The 27,946-nt window shown below is 40.0% G+C and overlaps 1 protein-coding gene across 2 annotated transcripts in view; it reads left to right on the top strand.

Moving 5' to 3' along the window:
* gpc5c (glypican 5c) overlaps positions 1-27,946 on the top strand; it is a 103,209-nt gene that overhangs the window by 16,634 nt on the left and 58,629 nt on the right. The window contains exons 3-6 of one of the 2 annotated variants that reach the window (XM_039601620.1): positions 9,359-10,062; positions 22,259-22,422; positions 23,487-23,543; positions 24,151-24,267. In XM_039601620.1, coding sequence (XP_039457554.1) covers positions 9,359-10,062; positions 22,259-22,422; positions 23,487-23,543; positions 24,151-24,267 — 1,042 coding nt within the window. The remainder of the gene's footprint in view (positions 1-9,358; positions 10,063-22,258; positions 22,423-23,486; positions 23,544-24,150; positions 24,268-27,946) is intronic. The other variant, XM_039601621.1, reaches the window with a different exon arrangement.

Here is a 27,946-nt window from a genome sequence, read left to right as displayed (position 1 = left end):
AAGCACAGTGCAGTCTGTCATTGGTAAACTGTCACCACTTTGGGTTTTGGGATTATGATGGGAATTTGCCCTTTAAGAAATATTGTTTTGCATAGATCTTGATTATTTAGTATTATCCTTTTGTTTATTGTAATATGAAAATACAAGCATTTTATGTTGTTTTCATAGCATACTGGACTTTGACGTTTATACAGACCAGTTTTGGCCCCTAATTTAAACAATACGTTTGCACCTTCCTGTATGCCTGATTTATGATAAAGCTGATAAATGAAAACAGAGGCCACACCTGCTTAGAAAAGTGGAAAATTCTTTATTAGAGTCCCTTTCATCTTGGATTTGTTTAACACCTCAGTCCGTTTAAGGGTCTGTTTCATGTTAATCATATGTTAGCCTAAATGTTTCCTTTCATTTTTTTTATGAATATCTGGAGTCCAGTTTCTTTCTCTGGCCGTCTCTAGTTTAGTCTTCATCAGTTTCCACTTAAGTAATGGTTTATTACCTGGACATTTTTAAAATTTGTCACAAACTACAGAGAGTCATGCATTTAGCAAGGTTGTGAAGAAAATGGTTCTAGCACTTTTGTTTGATTTACCTGTGTATGTAAAAAGGCATCGCCGGCTAATTTGAGGTTGCACCGGACCTATATTCTTTTGCAAATGGAATCATTTCACTACTTAATTTTTGTCAATAGAACATTAAGTTCTATAATACTGTATGTGCAATAAGGTTATGCAAATTTTTGATTGTCAATGCAAATGGTTTCTGTGTATTGTGATTTCTCAAGGCATGCTGTCAGGTATACAAATATATCAATGTATCATATGCATGAAGTCTACCTCCTCCTGAAGAGACTAATCTGAACAAAACTTTGCATGAACCTTGTCACACATACAGCAAACAATAACAGAGAAAACTTTAAATTTGGCAGCATTTTCAATTGCTAGTATGGTGTCCCGAAAGTACACCAAGAATCCCTGGAAAAAAAACTATGACGCTTTTTGAAAGCACACATGAACTACTCCATTGTTACATTTTTAGTGAACTATAATAAACATGAGAATAATTTTTTAATCTTTTAGAATTAAAGTTACTGGGGCCCCGCCCTGGAGCCAGGCCCGGGAGGGTGCCCATGGGCGAAGGCCTGGTGGCCGGGCCTTAGTCCATGGGGTCTGCCGGGCACAGCCCAAGAGGAGACATGGGCCCATCTCCGCAGGGCCCACCACCCGCAGGAGGCGCCATAGGGTCGGGTGCATTGTGTGTTGGGCGGCGGCCAGGAGCAGAGGCCCTGGCGGACTGATCCTCGGCCGCCAAGCAGTGCGTGAGGTGGCTCACCTCACGCATGGCTTGGGCTCTGGAACCAGTCTCCCAGAGAGGGGCTGGACTCTGTCTCAGTCTGGAGTTGCCCCTGTGAGAGGCGGCGGGCTGGGGTGGGTATTCTAATATCCCCTCGGCTTGCTGCCAAGTTTTTCCCGTGGATGAGAGGGTTTGTTCTGACCATCTGCGCCTTGCGCGCCGAGTGGCAGAGTACCCAGCCAGTGCGTGGTGGTTGTTGGATAGTCGGGATTCACCTTCCTGACGCATGGCTTGGGCTCTGCGCAACCAGATTCCGGCACTACAGTTCTGGACGCCGGGCAAAGAGAGGGGCCGAGTTGTCAACTGATCACCACCAGTTACAGGTGGCGGGAGTGACGCTGGACAGACCCGCCGTACCTAAACGCTGCAGAAAAGAGGCAAAAGGAACGCCTACATTGACCCAGTTTGTAGATCTTTCAACTCACCCCGTGATATGGTGATATCAATCTGCTAGTATGGTGTCTGTGCAAATCACAGTTTGGCCATAACGAACACCTTGTTCGAACAGTACGTGGCACCACACCAAGAATCCCTGGAAAAAAATCAACCTTCCCACATAAAAACACTATGACGTTTTTGCCGACAAAGTTCGGGCAGTGGCTGAAGCCAAAACAAAATCATGAACAACAAAAATGGCTCCATTGTTACAGGCTCTGGATGTTGTGAGGCTTTTTGATCAGGGCAGTACCCTGGACTGGCAGACCGGGTGGTGGTTTTGCCTCCCTGGGAAAGTCTATGCCAGGGTGCTGGAAAGGAGAGTTAGTCGAAACCTCGGATACAGGAGGAACAATGCGGTTTTCGCCCTGGTCGGGAACACTGGACCTATCTTTATCCTCTCAAGGATACTTGAGGGTCATGGGAGTTTGCCCAACCAGTCTACATGTGTTTTGTGGACTTGAGAAGGCATTCGACCGTGTCCCTGGGGGTGTCATTACTGGGATTTCAAAGTTCAGTCATCTGCAGTTTTAATTACAGAACTTCTTGCATGAGAATAATTTCAGATAAAAGCAAAGTGGATTCCTCTCACTGTTTCGGCAAGATGATAGGGACTACCCTCAACAGCATCGCGGAGAAACACAAGGTTAGTATTGAGAAGTTCGCCATGACACTGGCATAGTGGCGCTCAAAAAATAATGGGCGCCTCCTGGGTGAGGTGTTCCCGGCATGTCCCATCGAGGACGGGAGGACCTCATCTGATGTCTTGTGATAATTGCAAAGTGGCTTCATTCACTGTGCGACCCGCTATATGAAAAATAGATGGATGGATCTGATGTCTTGTGATAATTGCAGCAGCATTCACTCAGCGCTATACAAAAAATGTTGATAAACAGCAGCCTCCAGCGTTGTTGAAAATGTTACGTTATGTTGGAGTTTTTCTGTTGAATATTTGCATATATGACCATCCCTACACCTTCTGCACTCATGCAGCCCCCTATCAGCACCCCAACCACTGTGTTCACTAGCCTTTTCATTTCCTTTCAGATCTTTATTAAGTTTCATAATCTGAAACTTTTGTATGAACTAATATTCTTACTGCATGGAGCAATGCTACATTTTTCTCAATCTAAGCCAGAGTTAGAAAAAGTATGTCACTTGCTGGTCCCTCTCTTTTCTTTTGTCATACAGTTAATCAGAATGGATGCTGTCTACTCACTTTTCCTGTAGTGTTGACTGGGTAAAGTATATTTTGTTGCTATGGTCACACACTTGTAGTAACACTTGCTGCATTTAGATACGCACAGTTGTAATCTATATACCAATAAATTAAAGAGAAAATGGGACATGACTAAACTCCTATGGCCCTCTTAATGGTAAGTACCAGAGGTTCTGTCCATCAGTCTGTCAACAGTCTCTACCAGTGCTGACTGTCTACATTTCCCCTTTATGGTATTAGCCACTTTAGCAACCTTCACCCCACCACTCTTCCCTCAGCCCCTCACCCACAGCTCCTGAGCTCTGTCTCCTCTGTCCCTGTCGTTCTCTCATCTGCTCATCTGCTCATTTCCCTGCAGTCGATCATGTTTCCCCTCTTTTGCCAAAGCAGAAAGCATTGCCCCCCTCCTCCACCATTCAGTCTCCACGTTCACTCTGCCTCCCTGCCACATTATAGGGCAGTGCACTGTGGACACTGCAGGATCTGAATTTTTAATTTTTTAAATTTTTCTTTCCTTACCTATTGACACAGCAGGGCTGTCATTTAGATTCCTGGAATGCTAATAGTGAAATATAAAGCATCCACACCTCTCCCTCATTATTCCAAACGTTTACCTCCTGATAGGACAAGACAGGCAAATTAGTACTTGGAGCCAAAGGTCAGCTACAATATGTGCACATACATTTTGATTGTATATAAGCTTTCAAAGAGGTTTTTCAACTCAAAGTGTTCTTGGCAGGAGGGCAGCTTTCCGATTCTTTTAGGTCAAACTTATGTGAGCAGCATGTCTGCGCCTGCGGTTTGACAGATGAGTCATGCTACCACTTTAGATTTTAGATGTATGATTTCGCTGCACAAGTATGATGAATCAACTGATTAATTCAGAGACTTATTAATAGTTTATTACCATTAAACTGGGAGATTGTGTGACACTGCAGCTCTTCCATGTAACCTAAGATGACCAGCAGTGCGTGGGAGATGATGGACCTATATACAGTATTTCTGCTAATTAAAACAAGAATATGTAATCTACACACATGTCACTATGTCACATAACTGTGTGGTGACCTGTTTGAAACCCAAGCGTGTAGAATTAAAATGCTTTGCCTGAGAACATGGTTGGTCAGGTTCAGTCAGGACTGATTGCCAAGATAGGAATGACCCACAACTCCATGGTATGAGAACAGTGTCTCCGGTCTCATTATCACGGTATTACCACATCTCCAAGCACATGGAAGCACACCCACATCTACAGGGTCACATATAGATGCTTGAAAATAGACGTACATAGTAGCAAATATATAGATTCTCTCTGCTTGTGCTCGCACAAAAATTGAAATCATGCAGTGTCATCTGTGATACCCTGTATCTCAGGTTTTCATAATGGGATTTGGATGTAAAGTCCAATAATGGTTATAGGGTTACAAAGTTTTTTATACACACTCGCACGCATGCACTTATGAATTCAAGAACTCGAGCCCTCAAGTGCATCATGCAACACTTGTTTTTATTACTGTTTATCCACCAGCTATCCCACAGTAATTAATTTTAATTGAATTTTAATTATATAGCACCACATCACAACAGCACTCACCTCAAGTTGCTTTATATTATAAGGTACAGACTCTATAATAATACAAAGCAACCCCAACAATCAAAGCAGTTGGTGACAATGGAAAAACTCCATTTTAGGAGGAAGAAACCTCTGGCAGAAACACAATTTGCCAGGATAACAGAACAAAGTTAGATTGCAATGCAACACCTCTACAAGCATGCCACATCCATTATTAGATATGCCCTCATGGGACAAAATACATTTTCAGGAGTATTTTTACCCAATGCAAACATATATAATTCCATCCATCCATTGTTTTGTCCACTTGCCCAATTTAGGCACACCAGGGGGCTGGAATCTATCCCAGCTTTTAGGTTGGAAGTTGGGGTAAACCTTGAACTTAATATGTTTCCTTTTATTCTGTTTCTCTCCTGTTTATAACTGAACTGGACGTAGTATTTGTGCAGGAGATTTGGTGGAATTTTGTCCGTTATTATATGAATTATTAATTTTCAAGAGGCGACTATCAGCGGTGCAGCAACCAGAATTTCAGTGATGTGAAGCGAACAGGCAAAAGAACTGTTAGTGAAGTGAGCACTTACGAGTTAAACAATTTCAAACTGAAGGCGAACATTTGAAATGCTACCTTAACGAGCAACAGATAGTTGCTCTAATAGTTATTTATTAGAGAGTCACCCAAGGTACTCAGATGTATCCTGGAATGTCCACCAGCAACCCATTGTCTATAATCTATAAACCAATGGATGAAAGAAAGTCTGGAATTTTCAAGGACTACTTACAGAGTCTTTAAATAATTAACAATAGCCTCTATAATGCAACAGCAGTCAATCTACTGGTGAGACAGAATAATTAACCTTTAATAATTAACATATGCACATCTTGTGCATGCATGCATTGTGATTTAGACTGAGGAATCCATCCATTCAGTAACAACTGTGTAGCAAAAACAAGAAACGCCAGTTGTGACAAAACCATAGCGCTGTGCTTATTTTTGACTTGGTGATTGTGGCAGTTTCATAGTGACACTTTAGCTTTAATTGAGACAGTTAAACAAAGGGTTGGCATGCAGAATGTAAAGTGGAAATAACCTCCTATGACTTAAATCCAGTATTTTAGAGAATGAACTTGGCATAGCATTTGGATGTGGTGCAATACCTTATTCCAGAGTCATAAATACATACTCAGTTTAAGCCACTGTAGGGCAAAGGCCTCTTCCTCGTTGCCGCTGGCTGCTATTTTACACATTTAATACATTGTTTATTCCAAACGGAGAAGATGTCAGATCACACCACAGGGCCACAGACAAACAAGGTCTGTTCATTTGTTTCCATATAGTTAGCGTGACAATTATGTGTTTTGAATTTCAGTGTTTTAGGACATCCTAGCAAATTAAAGATAATTGCCTCGTAAAAAAATATCCTCCAAAATAATCCAGTAAGGCTTCATTTCCCAACAGGATCACAGATGGGAGGCTGTGACATAGTAATGATAGCCACCCACGAGTGTGTGTCTGAACTGAGTGTGGTCAAGTCCAGAATTAGGTACAGTGGTTAGACAGAACAATCAAACTCCACTGAGTTTCACGCAATGCTAGTTGTGGCTTAAAAAGTGGCCTGTTTTTTGTTTTTTGTTCTTAGTATATTTCCCAGAACTGGAAAATGCAGAGAAGCCCACAACAGTCATGCTTGACTTATCACAGGATGAGAATCTAGATCTGTCTAACCGTTGGAAAGAGCTTTTTCGAAAATCACAGATGAAAAATTAAAAATGAATCATGGGATCCAGTTCACACTGTATATAAAAAATCAAATGCCTGTGGAGTCTGGTATAAGGCAGTTTATGCCTAAAGCAGACTGTGCCTGGTCATCACTGTACCTTTCTATGGAGGCAGGGTGCTTGATGGTTCTTGCTGTTAGTGCATTAGGTCTTTTGTGGCTTGCATTATATAAACTTCCTTTATACAAGTCTGCACCCCTTGTCTTATCTGGTATATGCTAAGTGACAAGATGGATGATTTGCATCCTAGTAATGAGTAGGTGAACAGTAACGTTTGAAGGTTAAATTACAGCTTATACTGAAGTTGCATTCTAGGTATAACTTATAAATTGTACCTTCAATTATGTATTGTGAATCTACAATACTCCCTGGGAGCTTATGTTTATATGACTTGCCTCCAGATTTTTGTGGCTGCATGAATATATGTGTGGGTTGTTCTACCAAGTTAATCGAGCAAAAGGCAATGATAGGTTATAACTATAACCTCTGCTCCCAGAAGGATAAGAATGAGGTAAAACACTGTGTTCCCTGCCTCATAGCTTTGCTTAAGAAAGATCTGAACTGCTGGAATGTTTGAATAATTTCAACTGCACCTCACTGCAAGCTGTCAGCCATAGAGGTTTGAGTGGAATCATAACATAACATAGCAGTCATAACTTATCACTTATTGTTTGTCACGGGGAGTGTGGAAAGGAAGAAAGGTGGGTTGTTGTTCCAATTCTATATATTCGGACATGGACACGTTTGAAGTAAGAGCCGTGGAGAGACAGGGAAGTCCAATGAGCCCAGGGGCCAAATGAATCCAGATGTCAGAGCATGTTCATAAGGTGGAGTCGGGTTGTACGGTAGTTGTTTTTCCTTGTTTAAAAGTTCAGTCGTTTCTTTATTCCATTTTTCCTGGCAGTTTCCCACTCTCTTCCCTTTTTCTTCTTTCGTGTTCTTTCTCCGTGTCACTCTCTTGGCAAATATGAAAAGCTCTTTTAACAAGTATGGAATGTCTTAAGGATTCAGTGATCCTGTCATAAACCCACTGAATGATTTGCATCCACTTATGGGGCTGCTGAGAGCTAGAAGACTTTTTTTGTTCACCTCTTGTCTTGAGAATACTTCTGTTTTCTTATGTAGAAAAGACGCTCTGTCTCGCAGAGAGAAAGATTAAACCACGGTATTTCGGAGCATGATAATGTTATAATAACACTATGTAATGCCGTGTAATCTAAACCTGTGGTTACATCTTGTGGTATAAATGTCCTGCGGCCATTAAGCATTGCGGCCTTGACTGGCAGGCAAGCAGGCAGACCTCACATTGATAACAACTTTGCAGACCAGGACCAGAGGCTTAGAAGACAGTGAAATGGCACTAAAACGGTGTCTTTACAACTTCTTTGGCAGCCTTGCGATTTTTTTTCTTTGCCCACTCCCTCTCTTGGCTTCCTGTTTTTCTTCTCTTCTACATCTCTTTTTAGCTGGACCTCTTTGAAGGCTTTTCTGACAGCTTTCAGCAAGCAATCCGACTATAACTTGTCACCCTTTAGCTTTCCAGTTATATTACCTCACAGAGGATTTGTTTCCCATGTCTTTCGCCCTTATTTCAATCACATATCCTTTTGTTTTCTAGTCCAGTTTTATAGGCAGCAACTTTAAATGTTAGCGGGAGCAGCCCTGATCACAGTGATGTTGTTATCGGGTGTGTTACAAATGAGTTGTGCTTTTTACTGGCTTGTGGGGAGTCCCAGTGTGTCACAGACAGCGGTCATATTAGTGCAGCTGTTGAGGAGGACATGGCTGTTGTTATCCTTCTGTCTGTGAGTTGGGAGGGGCTGGACACACACACACACACACACACACACACACACACACACACACACACACACACACACACACACAGTTCTGAAATAGATTTGCTTTGGTGAATGAAGTCTGATGAATCAACATCCTTGTTAAGTTAAAATTATTCCGGATGTTTATCAATAAATAAATAAATAAAAATAAAAGTCCAAAATGCCTCATTAATTCTTTATCTGTTATTCATCTGTTTTCAGTACCACATACAGTATTGAACAGGTACTGGAGACTAATGTTCTTTTCAGTGACTACTCTACATGTATATGTGTTTGTACCTACACACACATGTGTGCATGGTTGTCGGAGTGAAAATATGTGCGTCGGCCCCCTCTTTCTCTTTTCTCAGTGTCTGTACAGTTGCTACTGTGCCTTCATGTTCGGTCATGCTTTCAAGCTGACATCACACACCAAGAGAGGAGGGTTGAGTCCGCGACATACAGACAGAAACCCACAGGAACCCACACACTTACATGGAAAAAAAATGTATGGAAAGATGCTGGAAGTAAGATCATGGGTGCAGTGTAGAGTTTTGAGTCAGTTGTAGAGGCTGTAGAGGTGAAATAGGTTGAATAACCTTCAGATTTCAGATTGCAATATGAAATAATTAATGTTAACTTTTTTTAAAGTTGCATTCAATGGGAAATCATATCAATTAGTAGAGAAAAAGTTAAAGAGTAAAAGTAAAAAAAGAAAATTCATTTGGTTCCAGCTCAGCCGTAGATCTGGTCATTTGTATTAACCAGCCTATACACTGACACATTTGAATGCTTACAGCTTCAGGAATATTGACCTGGACAGTTTAAACATTTTTAGTGCAGTATGTACTTAATAACGTAGGAGATTACAATGGTCAGCATTTTATTAAAACTTTCTCTCTCTCTCTCTGTAGAAAAGCAGAGGCATCTTTTCTAAGACATGCATACTTTGCGAATATTTTCCATAACATTATCCAACTGCAATTCTCAGTTCAACTTGATAAACATAAACCAAGCCTAACTGTTTAGTTTCCAGACCTTAGATATGTGTTTGCAGTTGAAATGCCTTATGCAGTTCCTGGTGAGCTTGTAGATCATGTCATTTAAGATTTATTGATGATAGTAATTAAATGTTATCTACTTTCCCTCTGTCCTTTTTCTGTGTCTCTCTCCTTTCAGACATGTTCCAGTCCCTATTATCCTTCTCTCAAGGCCACCTGAGTTCGCTGTTGGAGGCAAGCTTCCCATCGCTGTCCCAGCAAGCACTGCCCCATGTAAATCAGCTTTTTTCCTCCCTCTCCCTCTACCTCCGTGGAGGTAATGTCTCTGTGGAGGGAGAAGTCCACCATTTTTTTAACAACCTCTTCCCACTTGCATACACGCGCCTTATAAATCCAGGCGTTGAAGGCAGCATAATGGTGGGCAGTAAAATGGGTGACTGTCTCCGTATGATCCGGCCAGATGTCAGCCCGTTTGGCAATCACGCTGTCGTCATGGCACAGAAGCTGACCAGGGCTTTGGGGGTTGGGCGGCAACTCGGTCTGGCCCTGGAAGAAGGTCTGGAGGTCATGAACGCAACCGAACATGCCAGACTGAGCAAGGAGTGCGTAAAGTCCCTGGTGAAGATGATGTACTGCTCCCACTGCAGAGGTCTGACGTTGATCAAGCCCTGTGGGGGCTACTGTCTGAATGTAATGCGAGGCTGCTTGGCTTGCTTGTCAGAATTGGATCAGCCTTGGAGGAGGTACACTAGGTTGGTGAAGAAACTTACCCATGCCATGGCTGGGCAGCACAGTTTGGAACTGGCCGTGCTGGGCGTCGGAGGGCACGTTAATGAGGCCTTGCTTTATACACAGCTTCATGGTCCACTCATTACTGCCACGGTGAGTACACACTGGTGAAACATCGATCATAGCCTTTAATGCACAAGAAAAGGCCTCCAAAACTTGTCTCTTTTTTTTGTTTGTTTAATATCTTTGTTTTATACATGTACCTTGGCAAAGTTTAATATATTGATTGGAAAGCTTTTGCAGCTTGCTTGTCAGTTATGACTTATTTTTTTCCACCAGTGCAACAAAGAACCCTACACACTACATTAATGTTTCTGCTACGTTGAAACTTTTCAGAGAAAAATAATGTTTATACTGAATAGAACTTTAGCCCCTACCAAGTTAACTGAGGCTAGAGGAATAATTTTTCAAAATGGTAAGGCAGCTAAAAATCTCCATTGTTTACATTCTGACTGTGGAAATATTGCTCATTGACTATGGTGAACCTGAGACAAAAAGTGGATAAAGCATGCAAGTGAGTGCACTTGCATGCTATAAATGCTACCATATGGTTTAAGCAATATGTGCGCACAAGTTAATATTCTCAACAGCATATACAGAGTTTTATAAACTGCTGCCGCAGAGCTTTTAACTGAATACTAAAGCTAAACCTTTTTTTTCTATAAATGCAAGCATTACAGTTAAGCTGTACTGAATATACCTAGTTAGGCAACTTAGCAAGTAGTACAGAGGTTATAATACATATTGTGTAGTCTTCTTTGATTATTGGTTTCAGACAATATAGCTTTTGAATCAGGCCATTATTATCACAAGTTCAAAGCACCAGATTGTAATTGCCTAGCAATATTGATGCTGGTCCATCTGTGTAAATAATTTTTCTTGGACTAAACTTCAAATAATATTTATCTAGAAGGTAAGAAAAACATATTTCATACTTGTAGCAATTCTGGTGACAAATGGCCAGCAACATATAAAGTAAGTAACTTATGTGCTTCTACATGTGAAACCAGCAGCGTGGCTCTTTAGTTGTGGAGGAACGCTACAAAACATAAATGGATCCGTATTAATGCATAGACAGTTATAACCTGCACAGATGCTTATAACTTTCTCTGTTTGTGCGTAACAGAGGAGAGTTAGGTGCCAGGCTTAAAGACTGACCTAATAAAGCTATGCGGGGAGAGACACCAAGCTTGTATTTCATGTGTGCGTACGTGTGCCTGCTTGGTATTCATAGAGTGGCAGGCAAGCCCAGAGCAGGGGACTCAGCATGAGGACAAGTGGGACAGAATTGAAAGAGTTCCAGCTAGGCCATACAATCTAGACCTAGTAAGCTGACAAAAAAAGGATTTAGATACTAGTGGCTTTCATATGTTTGAGTAAGCACTCACCAAGGTTGGAGCATAAACATGAGCACCCATGTGTAAAAAGTCATCACACACGCACCCGTGCACTAAAAGGCCTACGAGTTCTATGAAATACCCATTGAACCCATTGAAAAATGTTAAACTGTGGTACAAGTGCAAAAATGTGCTTAACTAAAGTCGACTTGAAAAAAATGAACTCTGCTTCTTTTTTGCCCAGTCAGAGTATTATATGGAGTTGTTATTAAAGGAATTATTGTGACTGTGCGGTTTAATTCTGGGATGCTGTCCCAAACCATTTGTGGTTGCTCTTTCATTTACTCTGTTAGCTGCAGACTACACGGTCTCCAATATACGTTGCCATACAACACATTGTACATACAAACTCACACACTCACACAAACACAGAGGATTGGCCAAGGATGACATTTTTAGCCCAACCTAGCAACCTAGGTCTAACACATTCCTGCTTTTATTGATATAGAGCCTAACTGTGGGTGGGTTGAAGGGAAGTGATTATAGATTTTGGTAGATCCTAGAGTTGGATTATGAGAAGTAGACACCATTAGGGAAAAAATGAAAAAATATGCAGTAAAACAGCTACTCTAATTGATGCAAATAGTAGCACCAATGTTCAGTGAGGCTTTCTCAGAATACAGCTGTGTTTAATTCGTCTTAAAGTTTCTCCAGATTCAGCTGTGCTTGTGAGGCTATTTATTGAGATCATTACAAAAATGATATGGCTCATTTGACCTACAGGGAAACCTTATATCATCTGCGCGGTTATGATGGCCAGACTGGGATAACTCTTAACACATAAAAGCATGTTTTTTTTCTCACACATTCATTCAGTGACTCAGTTGCTTACTAAGCTCTTTATGGTATGCCTATGAGAAAATAGCAACAGTGGTCCATATTAGAACAGTTTATATGCAGGTCTACCTTATCCGCTTGTTGGTTTTACCCCACCTTCTCATTACGGTCTTACGGAGGAATGATAATAGCAGACTGGGCCTTTAGATAATGGAAACAAGGGCTCGTGGGTTCATTGGAAGCTTTCCATTTACCATCGCGGCACCTCAGTAGACTGCAGAAGTTTACATTGCAAGCACTTTTTCTTTTACACTCGGCCACAATAAAATTAAGAAATATCATTGGTTTGAAAATACAACCTCACTTTCAAAAGTTGGGACAGTGGGTAGAATATAAATAAAACTGAATTTATCGAGTTGCAAATGATTTGAAGCCTATATTTCACTGTTAATAGAACAAAAACTAAGAGCTGAATGCTGAAACTGAGAAATTGGACTGTTTTTTAAATTAACAAATATGCTAATTACCAATTTGATAGCAATTAAAACACACATGGATCCATCCTACAACTACTTAGGTTAATTGTCAACAGGTAGTAACACAATGTAGGTAGGAAATGATCAAACCAAAAAGGGAAGGGTGTTTTAGAAGTAAAGATGGGGAGGGATTCACCCAGCTGTAAAAGGCTGTCTCATCGAATAGTAAAGCTATTTCAAAATTATCTTTTTATCTTTTTAGTCAGCTTTAAAAATGTATCATATGATAGTTTTATTATAGTATTTTTAAAATAGAGAATCAAGATAAATCTCCAGGCAGTGCTGCATTAAAAATAGTCACAGTTCCTTGGTGGATGTGGCTTCACTGGTTTAGGAACACATGTGAAAAAGGTCAGTAAATTTATTGTGTTGCTGCATCCACAAATGCAATTTTAAAACTCTATCATGCAAAGATAAGGTCAGATATAAAGAAGATCCACAAACTCCACCAACTTTTCTGGGTTTGAGCTCATTTAATTTGGAGTTAGGCAAAGTGGAGAACTGTCGCCTGAGTCTTGAAAGTTAAAGGAAATATTCCTGTAAATGACCTTATTTGGTCTAAAGACATTGTTCTGTATCAGTGTGTGGTTCAAAAGACAGTGTCTTAGGTACTTTATAGTGCACATGGCATGGGTAACCCACACATCTCTGAAAGTTCCACTTGCTGAAAAAATGTAAACAGGCTTAGGAGCACCATGTGTTCAGATGTCTTACTTATTTTAGCAGGACAGTAGCAAACTACATTCTGCACATGTTGCAACAGCACATGGTTCTGTGACCAGGAGAGTACAAAGATCAAAAACTGTTTATATACCATAGTAATACATGAAGGAACTGAAATCTTTAGTTCCCAAACAATTAGAAAGGTGTTTAAAAAGGAGGTGATGCAAAAAATACGTTTTTTGAGATGTGTTTCTGAGAATGAATTATAATTTCTTTTGTATTAACATTTATCTCTTTTATTTTAATAATTACTTTCATACCATTTTCATAATTTGTTTCAGATATGCTGATGAAAACAGTTCAGAAGGTCTTTTTTATAATCCTTTATGACACATATGCTCAGGCTTTTATACATAGTTCCTCTATCTAATATTTCAGACTGTTAGCTTAATGTTTGCTGCCAAATAATGCAGATGGCAAATCTATATGCTTAAACCATCTTTCTAAGTTGCGTGTGCCTTTGGCACGCGTCTAAACATCAGGCTGAGTGACTGACTTACTCAGCAGTCCATTAGCTAATGATGGTTGATGCAGCCCATCTTCTCCTCAGTCACCCTCACACATTTCTGCCACTCTCAACTTCTCTCACTGTAACACTGTATGCTGATCATATGCAGCCACACCACAACAAATATACAAACAAACAAGAAATGTACAAACAAACAAATGAATAAATAAATGTTGTTATAACAGCCATAAATTTGATTACGAGTGGAATGCCTTTGCCTCTGAACACAAAGCAGTTGCACTCAGTTTAATATCTTTCTCTAGTAATCTTTACTTTGGATTGATGGATTGACAGAATCATATTGTTTCAGAAGGCACACCATTTTGGATCAATATACAGTTGATTATGCTGATGAAATGTCAGTAGAAGGAAATCTAGTGTGAGGTTTTTCTTCAGAGCTCGTGGTCGGCTACTGGATGGATAGTTTGCACAGAACAGGAAACGGAGAAATACAGACAGAAAACAGACAACAAAAAGACAAAGAATGTTTCCAGGGCTTTGGTATATTGATCATAGTCTGTAGCTTCTCCAATCAAAGTCCAGATTTGCGTAATAAACTTTAATAGTTACATCCAATGTAATAAATTCACATTTGTTTATTTTTTCTTGTCTATTACATAGTAAATCAGAACACCTCATCAAGTCTATATTAGCTCTCATATTGATTCAAAAAAAGTCAGATTCCTGATGACACTTTTTGTTCTTTATAACACATAAATTTCTGATACCTTCTTGTGGCTTAAGCCAAAAGTTAGACGTCTCGCCTAATTAAATAAACATAAATACATTTTGTAACACTGAATACACAAAAATCACACTTCAGTGTTTCTTATTTATAGTGCTTCCTGAATCCTGTATTTTGAACTAGCTACCATAATAATATCAGGCAGCAGCTGCTGTGATGTTAACACAAGTGCCTGCTGCATCTGTGTTATGATTTTCATGGTAAACGCTGGCCCATTAGAAGCCTTCAGATGAACACATGGGCTCCCAGTTTCTCTTTAGATGCTTATTTTCTCTCCCTGTGGCCGTATGTTCCACAATATATCGTAGAGACAGACAAAATGAACTCACTTGACTTTCCCAGTCTCTTTCTCTTGCTTTCTTTTCTTTTTCTCTATATATAACACCACTTGAATCCACTGAGACGTCTTGGCACATTCTGTGTCTGTAATTCTCAGAAATTTATTTACAGTTTTGGATAAACGTTGTCAACAAACTCCACAGTAACACCCGTATTCACAAGAAAAAAAACAAAACAAAAAAACAAGAGGCTCTCATTTTTAGATCATCTGCGAGTGATTTAATCAGGGTAAACAAGCCTCAGTGTGGAGAGAGGAACTCAGTGTGCTCTTTACAGACTGCAATCTGAAGGACTTTTTCCTGTGATATACGAGTGACTGCAACTCTCTTTAATTAGCACTGACATCATTTGGACAACGGAAAAAGGAGAGAGGGTAGGACAGCTCAACAGAGACTGAGAAAGAATAGACAAAATGATTTACACAAAATGAATGGAGCCCCACAAAGACTGCGATGAAGAACTGTTAGAGAGAGGCAAAGAGCACGCAGGGGGAGAAGTGCAACAGTGTAAATTGTCTACACTCTTTTAGTCAGGGTTGTCGGAGATCTTCCTGTATGAGTGGGAGGATTGCTGTAGAAAGAAAAGCAGGTTATTCAACATTTTGTTTTAGCTACTACACATAATCATACTCACTTCAGTTAAATTCAGTTTTATTTGTATACTGAAAACCCCCCCAAAAAACATCACCACAAACTGCTGAAGAGGCCAGAAAAGTCAACCAAACAGAGCATTCACTATGAGCAGCACTTGGCAATGGTGGAAAAGAAGATCTCCTTTTAACAGGAAGAGACCTCTGACAAACCCAGACTCAGGGAGGTGTGGCTATCTGCGGCGAATGGTTGGTGGTTAAAGGGAAGGAGGAGAGAAAAGAGGAGCGTAGAAAGACGAAGACAAAACACAGAGAGAAGACAAAAGTTAATGACGTGACATATAAAGATATGGGGATTGAAAAGAGGTGAGCGGAGGACAAATACTCAGTGCATCATGGGAAGTCCTCCAGCAGCCTACACCTATAGCGACATAACTAAAGCCAGTTACACACTGGAAACAATTTGCTGTGAGAGACCATAGAAAACTCTCTTTAACTTCAGGGTTAGAAACTAAAGGTACTACCAATGAAAGTGCAGAATACCGTTGATGGACATATGACCAGGTAATAAATATATTATAAGGTCACAACGGTAACCAGAGCCTGGGATGTCTGCAAGCACGCTTCAAATCACTTCCTGTGTATACACGGCTTAATGTTTCATGGTCAGCTTTTACAAAATGTTTTTATATAGAGGTGCTTTATTAAGCTCACACAATTAATATGGAAAAGAAAACCCACTAAAATTAAAACTAATTTTAAAAAAAAGAAATGGTGATAATAAATAATATTTAAACTTAAATTAAATTCAGCTTAAATATGTTCTAAACAAACTATAAATGCTGCTTTCTGTTTATCATTCAAAACTTGGTAGCTTACCATCATAAGCAGATCTAATCACAATATTTAACGCTGACCAGCAAACATCTCATCTTGAGGCATGCAGATGTATATAATTTGTACATTCGAGTTTATGGAAACAACACATTATTTACAAAGCATTCTCCTTCATCCACAAAAGAAACCATAGATAATCATTGTGGATAATCAGATTTTGACAGACATGCCTTGACCCAGCTATGCTGCTGTTATTATTATTATTAACAACAACAAGAATAGACAGCTTTTATTAACAAGGGGTCGTAACAGGAGTAGGGGGAGTTCCACACAACCCAAAAGGGAATTGTATCTCTTTCCTGGACTGAACCTGGGATCTTGTAATAATAATAATAGTAATAATAATAATAATAATAATAATAATGCAATATTTATCAATCTGTATAGACTGTCTGATGCCACAGTAACACCTTATAGCCTAGATCTGTGTCAGTGTGTGGTTAACCATATAACACAGTGTGGCAGTGCTGTTGAGGGAAGAGAGAGGCTTTCTTATTCCCCTAACCCACCCACATGTTCCCAGAGGGGTCAGGGTTTGAACTGGCAAGTATCCAGTTGCAACCCTGCTTCATTAACCACAAGGCCTCCGCCACAGTACCGCTAGTCTGGCAAAATAAAGACAAAGTCTGTATTATACATACATGTTTATGTGTTATTTTTGGATAATTTTATATTGTTATTACAGACTTTCACACATTGTGCCCAGTGTTGATCCTCACCAAGTCATTTCGGGGGAGAACAAAAGATACCTTAGAGCCTAGGTATTTCTTCTGTTTTTACATTAAAGTTTAATCAGCAAAAAAAGAAATGTAAACACTTGTGCGCACATAATGAGACTTCCTTTTCTGTTTTCATGTGTGTAGCAATTAGCGGTGCAGATTTTTTTCCCTTCAACATAGTTACCATGCTGCTCAACGGCACAAATTCTTTGTGGTCTCTTTGGGGAAAACATAATAAATATAATATACAGCCATGTTACCAGTATTTTAACCAGTGGCTGGTTGCTTTCCCACTGTTATGATAGGACTGTACTACTGTGAGTATTTTCTTTTTTGTTTTCCTTTAGTCTGAAACCACAGGGAATCAAGTCAATTAATTCAACAACTTCTTTACTTTTGATCTTGCAAGTGCTTTTTCCAGCCTGGTAGTTTGTTACATAACGCTCATTGAGACATTCATATTAAATTAAATTCTTATTCCAAAGGCAATGTCTCTTCTCCTACTACACGTTGGTGTGTCATTTCTAAAGTTCAATGAAAGGATTGGATGATGGTGTGATCCTATGAGTGTTTTTTAGTGATATCACCAAAAACTAAGGAAATTTGAAGTTTAAGCTCCTTGCTATAATCATTGAAGTGGAAGTTTCCTTATTTGTTTTCATATATATATTCCGTTACAATGTTGGATAAACATGTCAAAGGTGGCTAATGTTTCAATATTGAAAGCTTATGTACAAGTAATTACTATACCTCAAAAAGTCAGGCTTCAGGCTGCACTAAATGCTTAGGTTCAGGCAGTTCATTACTTTTATATAAGTATTATAAAACAGAGGGAATATTCTTAATATGTTGATCTCACACAGGCAGCTTCGATTGTGAATACAAACTTCCAAATTCCCAATCAAAGGGCAGGCAATCACAAGAAAGTTGGCTTTCAGGGAGAATTGCTGAAATAGCTCAGTCTTGGATAGTTGATGAACAAAAGGCTGCACTAAGGCCCAGTGTAAGATAAACAAGGATTAATCTGAACTGTGATGTCAAAGTATTCCAGTAGAGGCCAAGATTTAAATATTGGCAACAGGAATGTGCATAATGGAGATTAGTGTACATGATAGTTTATAATTCTGTGAGATGGTTTGAAAGGGGACATTGTTTCAGCTTAGGTCAGGAACTGATGATATAACCCAATCCTTTAATCCTTTTTTAAAATTTCTTTTTATTTTTTCAATTGCCTCATCCACCGTCAGAGCCATGAAAAGGAGATATTTTATATAAAGTTCTGAGCTCACCTAGAAAGGGCATTTAACTGACGATGACGTTGGCACCGCTTACAAATATGGTATGATTCCCACAGAAACAGTTGGTAGCATTAGGCAATGACATGTGATTGTTTATATGCACATTTAGCACATACCCCATCGGAAGAAGAGGGTCTTCACTGACCAGACAAGCTAATGCTCATCTCACTATGTGTTGTGCTTGGGGTCAGGGGGGCTGAGAAAGTTCTCCAGGCTTTACTGGATAATCCCTTGATAAATAAACTGGGAGGAAAGACCACCACTGCTATCTGTAAGCTAATACTCCCCTAGAGAAGCGATGGCAATGGGCTTGGAAGCGATTATCTTGCTGCTCTTTTTTTCACTCTCTTACTTTAGGAAGATATTTAAGTAATGCACAGTTCTTCATAAAGTTGGAACAACATAAAACACATGAAAATAGATCCTGGCTTAGACCTTTGTGAGATTTAAAAAAACAAAAAACAAAATAAATCTATCCACTTTGGAAAGGAGTTATGTGCAACTGTGTTGCTATTCAAAACTGTAAATCCACACCTGTAAAACATACTGTACACATGCAGTGTAGTTGTAAAAACACTAATCCACCCTCCTTGCAGCAGTAGAAATCAAATTTCATTGGGTAGCTCAAATGCACATAGAATACATGCCTTGTATTTCCCTAAAGTCTTCCACGTGGAGAAGATCCATCCCATCAATCTGCCCCCTCCATCAGTCTCTGTCCTCAGGCAATCATATAAGGAATGCTCTGTAAAATAGCTGAAATTGTGAAGGTATAACAAGGGCAAGCAGGTGGTCACACACACATACACACTCAAAATCAAAAACTCACGCTGGGCCCAAATGGGATTTCCATTCTCACGCCATCATCAGGTCATGCGATAATTGATTCATGGCCGTGTTTTAGGTCATGTCATTATTCAGCCTGTCATCTGATTGGCTTTCAGGATTATGTGGTTATCAGAGCCAATCTATAAGAGCATGTCTGTATTTCTCAAGAGGATCCTTAAGAGGATCCTGTTTATTTTTCCTGACAGTCACTTTGTGTTCAGTTTACACTGGATGTTTAGTTAGGCATAAAAATGATTTGTGTTAGTGTTATTGTTTTGAAATGTCAGCCTTTCTCCAATCTTTTTTTTTTTTTGGCCTCTTCAAAAAGTATAACATTTGAACCTCTTCTCTGTGTAAAAAAATGGGGTAATGCAAACAGAACTGAGAGTGACCCCCTCTTGATGTTCATATTTTACTCAGATGTTTACATTTTTGTCTGAAAGAATAGTGCAATGTTGAGAAACGCTGATGAGAAATGGCACTTTGAAAAGTTCACAATGACAAGATTATACCCTATCTTAATTTCTCATCAGTGCAGAGACATGATAACCTGTAGCACTGCCCTCATTTGTCACACGCTGAACTTTATTTAGCACATTTGGTCTCATGCGATTAAAGAAAAAAACTTTTGACAGTGTTTCCTAATAGAAGCACTAATAAAAAAATGTCCTGTTAATAAGTTTCAGCTCATTTATATATTGGCAGCGCCCACATATATATGTATATATATATATATATATATATACACACACACTATATATGCAGTGTGTTGTAAAAATTTTCTGAGGTCCTGAGCAGTCAGAAAGGCCCCTTTTGTCTCTTTTTTATCACTCACTTTGTGCTTATTATTTCTGTTATGGCGACTCCTTCATGGTATGTAGTGGTTTTTTCCCCTGTAATATTATTATTATTATTATTATTTTTACCCAGAATAGTTTTCTTCCTAGCCAGTCATAATAAGGTTACATTAACCTAACACAAAATTCAAATAATAAAAATGATTAAACATCCAACTAATGCATCATAACTACACTATTTTCTTAAGCAAAACCTGTAACTTTTTTACAGACTATTCTGCTCCACCATTTGCTTACATGGCTGTTGCAGAGGCTGCCAGCTTCCCCAGTTTCACACACAGACACACACACTTCCATATGCACAGTGCAGCAGACCTCCCAAACTCTACAGTCTGGACATGATGTCATAAGATTTTATGTTGTAATGAATCTCTGGAATTGGATTTATAGATTATTATTCCTTTATTCATTTCTGTATTTATTTTGCTAAATGAGAAAGAGGCACATTGTTTAATTCAGCAGGAGCTGTTGCATTGGCCAAGTAACTGTCGTGCCATTTATAACAGTAGTAATTCCTAGAATTAACTGTGTTTTTGGTCAGAGCAATCAAATAATCTCATTTGTCAGGCTTTATTTTGAAATGTTCAAATCTGTGTTCTAATACATTTCTAAACACACTGTGAGTGTGTGCACACGAGATGAACAATGACTGTCCACAGAAGCATTGCAGCGCATGCAAACAGCATTTAGCTCAGAGTGTTGACAGGCTACATGGTCAAAACAGTTGCTATGGTCTATCTTTTCTCACCGCCGCAATGTGATGCATGTGTGTGTCGTGTTTGCATGCGTATGTGCGGCCATACTCTTGTGTGGTTTAGTCCGTCCACCACATGTGAGCGTGTTTTATGGGTCCAAAGGGAGTTAAGGTTAATGCAGTAAAACAACCTTCTGCGTGCCCAGCGTATGCCTTAAAAGAGGATTTGACACGAGAATGCAGTAAAAAAATAAAACTATGGATAAAGTAGAAGGTTTTTAGTGAAAAAGAAAAAAAATCAGATACTTAATATGATGTCATTGTTGAGTCCTCTGCTACTGATGGGCCTATTGCATGGTTGGTATGTGAAAGCTTTCATTTAAACAGCACATGAGCTGACACATCTGCCTCACTGTGGAGGGAAAAGGATATTTTTAGTGCAACTGTGAGACACATTTTGTTACTGTTAACATATTTCAGCTACTTCAAAACTAATCCAAACTCTTCCCAGCATGTGGACACACCCCTTCAAGCAAAAATTTAAACACACATGCCGCCAGGATGGATTTGTTTCTCTAAGATTCTAAAGTCTAAATCTTCTTTACTGTAAATTCAAGTTACCTTGTTTACTAAGAATGAGGTGGTCACTGACTCTTTTCCACTGTTTCTTACTGTAAGGCTAAATATTACGTAGTCCTTTTTGGATGTCCTTACACGGTAGAGTGACTCATCTTTCTAGTCAAAGCAATATGCGCACTGATCACTGTAAGGAATTGTTTAGTTCAGCTCGCACCAGCCATTACAGTCGGTCTCTCTGGCTAATTGAGGCTCACTTAATAACGCTGCCTAGAGGCTTTTAAGCCAATGAGATGTCATTGATTTTGTCTCTCGTTTTTTGCGGCACACGCCCCTTTATTCATGACCCCGCTGTCTCCTCCTCTCTGCCGCTGGCTTTAATAGCCCGCTGGGAATACTTGCCAATGTTTCCAAGTGTGCACACATGCATTCACCTCCATGAAGTAGTGGAATAGTCTGCATTTACTGTCAGACCTCCTGGCAGTAACTCACTCATCAAACCGTTTCTTTCATCGCATCCCTCACTTCATGGCCACCCCTTTCCCATGCTCTCCATTACTCTGAACTTGGCTGTTCCATAGTTCTTTTCACCTTTCTTCCCTCTGTTATCATTCACTTTAATATAGCTGTCCTTCATTTAAAGCGGTGATTGTATGAGTGCGATGAAAGGTATTACCTTAATTGCAAGTAAGTTCTAAAGTTGTATAGGTGTCAGTGGGTGGTTTTGAAGCTTCACTGCTGTTCCTCCCATAGTTTTATAAGATTTCTTTCTTAACAGGTGTTTGTTTGCTCTGTCCTCCCCACAGGTGGACAAGGTGTGTGGCCTGTCTACAGGGGAACCCACACACATGCATCCTACTAGCCCCAAGGTCAAAATCTCGACAGTGACCTTATCTTCTCCTTTTCCATCTTCCCCCTCCTTCCATCCTTCATTAGAGGGGTTGCAGAGGCAGTTAGGTCACTTAAAAAGGTAAGGCAAAGCTACAAACATTCAGTCCTTTAGTTTGATTCCAAACTTTACTACTGGCTCTTCATTTTTTACAGTCAATGTTTTTTCTTGTTACTTAGCTGCAGTACTAGATGGAATGTAAACTCAAATTAAATAAAAAATGACTAGGCCTGTATGACACGGCCTAAGGGGTTGGCCAGTGTCTATTCACAGCTGTCACTTTTTGCTTTCTTCAAATGGCTAGTTGGATACAATTCACAACCACACACTGTAAATGTAGTGCCTGGTCCAGCTTTTTTGAAAGGGGTTTGCACAGTCCGTGCCCTCCACCTGGCCCAGTCTGAGGCAACCATCCTGTGCCCACAGCAGCTGGTAGTGAGGTGAAGTGTGGGTAAGATTAATGTTGACGGACCAACAATTTCCTGTTTACCCAGACGGCCATACCACCAACTCTGCACACTAGCCGGCCTCGATTACATAGCAGCACTCACAAAAACACACACACAGACACCCTCTTGCAGTGTTGTCTACCATGAATCACTGCAGTGATGCCAGCCTAGCTGACAGGCCTGGCCTGGCACTAGCACCACCATTCATGGCAACACAATCCAGCTCACTACATGCTGCCAACACTGACCAGCGCACATGTGAGTACTGACCACATCAGAGGCACGGCAGCACCAAGTGCAGTAAAGGGAGACTCGTGTACAGCTGAAAAATATGAAACGTGATAGAGTAAAACAACATTTATATTTATATATATATTTAAATCTTTGCACATGTGCATATGTTTGCATGCATTTGTTTACTGACTTGACAAATTCATTCCCATTACTGTCTCAATTTTGATGTGGTGTGGGGAAAAATAGGTTTCGATTTATATGTGGTATATTCAGTGTCTGCATGTGCATGATTAATCACTCTCTTCCAGGGTCAAATGAGTGTCTTTTCTCCCTCTTCCCCACGTGTCCTGTCATGTCATCCTTTTTTTCCCTTTTTTTCCCCCCCTCAATCCCCGTTTCACCTCCCTGCATCCGCCTTGCTTGCAATAATCTCACCGGGACTCCAACTCCCATCATTCCCAGTTCATTCCCTCCGAAACATTTCAAGAAAACTAAACAAAATCTGGGAATCCTCTCTAGGTAAGCATGAACCCAAGAGACACACTTTTTTCTTTTAGAAATGGAAGGTGGTACAGTATTGTGCTAGTATAGATTGTTCAGATATTGCTAACAGGTGATTAACTTTGTGTTTTGGGAGATGGGTGCATATTGCACATCTTACAAACACCGGTTTCATCAACGGACTCAACACATTACCCTGTATGACCCCATGTGTTTTTAAGCCTCTTTCTCACGGGTGGCGGCAATGTGTGTCCGATCAAAATATCATGCCATTGTTTTGTTCATGATGACAGTGTCTATATTGATAGCATCTGTTAGCTGTTCTGGGGAAGCTAAGAAATTACCACACAGCATCATTGAGAAAAATGTGCTGATGCAGTGAAGTGGTCACATTCAAAGCCATTCATTTCCTGCCACCATCAGTATCATCACATGGGTGCAGGTCATGCTTTCATGCTTGTTATTAGTGTCATTGTACGGAAACACAGTACCTCACCACCAGCTGCCCTGAAAATGTAACCACTAATGGCACAATTGCACGGTAAACTTTCAATTTTAAGTGTACCGATTGTGAAGAAGACGAGATATGTCTGCTTAAAAATTATACTTGTGGTTTTTTCCCCAGGGATTTTTTGACAACCCTAAATCGCTATAAGTCCGTCTTCACCATGTTACCAGAGCTTCTATGCGAAGTGTCGAATGATGAGTCCGCTTGCTGGAGCAGAGATGGAGTGGTGGAAAGGTAAGAGAAATGTGTTGCGTCAAAGATAAGAGCTTTCTTTTTTGCAAAATGACATTGCAGTGTTGCATGGATGAAGGCTTGTTGGTGTTATTTCAAACAGAGATGTAATACCTTGCCTGAGATTTGACAGAAAGTGACCTCGGTGTTTAAGTTTGTGCGCTTGTGTGGAATAATGTTATGAGTCAGCGTGGCTGGCTCTCGCTAATCACTGTGGAAATAAGTAAGTCATTAAATCAGTCTCTGCACTGAATAAATGCAGGCAGCACAAATGGTTGCAAGGCGCTCCTTTCCTTTGTGCTGGAGTCATTTTATGAGTTGTTAACTATGCCTTTCTCTCTTTCCAATAGTTTAAGAGATATTTATTTTGTGCTGATTTATAGGTGTGGCCCTAAAACCCTTTTCCTGTTTATGGTTTTGGGCGCATCTCTTCGACTGAAGTACTGTGTGTGGTTATGCATTTCTCCATCAGCGTAAGAAGAACAGACAAATGATGCAGATAACTGAGCCAATGCGAGTCTGTAAATGATTCCCCCTGCTGGATCTGATTCTTAAAAGCTGTGAAAGCTTGGTCCACAATTATGACAAGATTATGTGCTGCCTCTACTGTGGTGGCCTTAAACTGCCCCCCCTTGGCATTTCAACTTAGTGCTCTGTTCTGGCAGTATTAGCTTTGACAGAGGAAAACAGAGGACCAAATGATGGCTTCCCCCATGAGTGCTTATCAGATCTTTTGGCCCAGATTGAGGTATGCATTATTTTCTACACGAGTACATGGGATAACATCATGTGCAGGAACAGATGACTCACATTCTAAGAAGAACCTTTTTATGATCCTCGTTGGATAGCAGGATTTTGATAAAACTCTTCATTGAAGTTAGGTATATTTCCAAATCTCATTTGTTTTTATTTGGATCTCTTCTCTTCTCTTCTCTTCTCTTCTCTTCTCTTCTCTTCTCTTCTCTCTTCTCTTCTCTTCTCTTCTCTTCTCTTCTCTTCTCAAGCAGCCAAAGTGTGTGCCACATGCTTGTGATCAGATATACATGAGAAAGATTTTTCAAAAAACTCAGTGTTGGGTGTTACTTTAAACGTAACTTAGTTACATTACTAGTTACTTCATCCAGTTAATTCAACTCCTAAGTAAAGTTACTAGAGTCTAACTAATGTGGTTGTGATCCTTGTTTGTATTTACTGACTACCAACAGAAAGGTGTGCACATTTCCACGAGAGAAATCACGCCTGGACCGTGATTCATTTTACACAACAATTGCACTACTTTTGAAGACTCAGAACTTGGAGATTTTTCAACAAGATGTAGGTAACACCAGACTGCAGATTGCATAATGGAGACAAAAAAAAATTTGCATTTTGACAAGAGACCGCCCACCATTATAGGAAAAATCATAAAGCCTTTGAATGAAAATAAACACTGTTGTGACAGTGATGTACACTGTTCTGGTGAGTGCCAGGTCTTTCCTTATGGTGTCAAGTGTTCTTGGTTTGGCGATAAATAAACAAGAGAGAAAAGCCGATCAGCTGATCATTGATCAGTTTTGATTGAAGTGGAAAACGGAGAGGAGGAGAGAATGAGAGAAGAGAGAGCTGTGCAGCTTCAGTCTTTTCAAGAAGTCCGGACAATAAGAAAAAGACAGTACCCTACTGAGACATTTGGCACAACTCATAAACTGTTCAGCTTGGCCAGTGGCTTAAATAAAATTCAGCAGCTAAAGCCTCTAGACTTCACTGTTATCTGACACAGTTGGCATGTTATTACAGTGAAAGGAGGGCAGGATAACTGCAGTTACCGGGCATGTTACTTAAAAGGTTAGCTGCCACTGGTTATTTTGGTGCCGTGGTGCCAGTGGCTATTCAGCTAGCCTCTTTCACTGTATCTGACACAGTTGGCATGTATTACAGTGAAAGGAGGGCAGGACAGGGCATGAAAAGGGCTGCCATTTTGGTGCCGTGGTGCCCCCTGTGCCTTGGAGTGCCCCTGATGAGGGAGGCATGGTGTAGTGATCACGGCGAGGGAAGCCTTGGCAGCATAAAGATCCATTGTGAAGTCAGTGGAGAGGGGCACAGCCCTGCTGTGGGGACCCCCAAAGCCCGGAGGGTGAACAAAGACCCTCCTATGAAGCTGCATGGGAAAGGCTTGGACATCACTGCCATTACTTACTGCCACTACTGACCATGCCTGGGAAACTTGTATGAAAATGCCAATGAAGAAGAGAGAAATAAAGACAGTGAGAAACAGGCTTGGACATCACTGACCTGCCACTACTGACCATGCCTGGGAAACTTGTATGAAAATGCCAATGAAGAAGAGAGAAATAAAGACAGTGAGAAACAAAGAAGAGAAAAGATTTGTTTTAAAAATACAAGAAGATGAAAAAAAAGTATGATCCATTATGGGCATGTGCTGTTGTGTTTGTCCACATGATAGACTTCTTTCCTGTATGGTGGACACAAAGCCACTCGGGGCTCAGCGGGTTTTCCCAGTGGACAGGACACAGATGCAGACACTCTCACATATCAGTCCACACGGGATCCATATGCTAGTCAACTGCAGGGGAGTCATTCATTCAGACACAATCATAATGCGCTCAGGCAACGAGACACACATCTAAATGTGGAAACTCACACACACATACAGACACACTTGTAAGCTATAATACTTCAAAGTACATCAAAGGCATTTGGGATTGAAATTCCCTTCCTCTCTTTATTCAGCAGCTGATGACAGAGTGGCAAGCGGGGGGCAAGCAGTTGTACTTAACAACTAAAACTGTGTTTTGGCAAGTGTTCAAAATCTCAGAATATTTACACCGACACAGGTGCAAATACTTTGCTTCAACTTTTCCGGAAAAATAAGCTCAATCAAAATGATCACAGTTTTTTTTTAAATTTACTATTTTTTAGGTTAGCCACTCACTCGATAGCTATGTTATTACAAAGTGAAATAACTCACTTTAATTACATCAATTACCATTCCTGTTTTTCTTGCCTTTGAAGTATGCTTAGAGATACTGTGTGCATGTTTTCACATGATGCTTTATTAATTTTCTTCACTTATCTAATTATAGTTGGTTTTACTATATATTTGACACATAAACTGGATATATTTTAAAACAAAAGGGAATCATTTGCTCTGTGAGTATGCTTCTAAAAATCTTTTAAGAAGTTAACCTGACACAAATCTTAGCCACCTAGTGTTGAACTCTTCCAAGCGATTTTTAGTCTGTCTGTTATTTATTATGGCAACCCCTGCCGAACAGCATGGCTTCTTTAATCTGAAGGAGGCTGAAAGGCACACATGTCTGAAAAAAAAAACAGCTCCAGCTGGTAATTAGACTGTTTCTGAAAAGAGATGGAGATACTTGCATACAATACTTGTGTGAGAAAAACAAACTGTTTCACACTAGCTGTTCCTTCATGGATCCTAGCGTCCTCATGTTAAGGAGGATGCTACCATGCTACACATGTTACCATGGCAGCTAAACATGCTAAACATGTTAGCATGACAGCAATGCTAACATGACCCCTTATCCAACTTAGGGTTGCAGGGGTGCTGAAGCCTATTCCAGTTGTCATACGGTAAGAAGTGGGGTACTTCCTGGAAAGTTCCCAGTTTATCACAAGTCTATCACAGAAAAACAATGATTCAGACTTAGCTGCTCCCTTT

The sequence above is a fragment of the Oreochromis aureus genome, linkage group 18 (genome assembly GCF_013358895.1).
Source record: "Oreochromis aureus strain Israel breed Guangdong linkage group 18, ZZ_aureus, whole genome shotgun sequence".
Lineage (NCBI taxonomy): Eukaryota > Metazoa > Chordata > Actinopteri > Cichliformes > Cichlidae > Oreochromis > Oreochromis aureus.
This window is presented reverse-complemented; position numbering and strand designations above follow the sequence as displayed.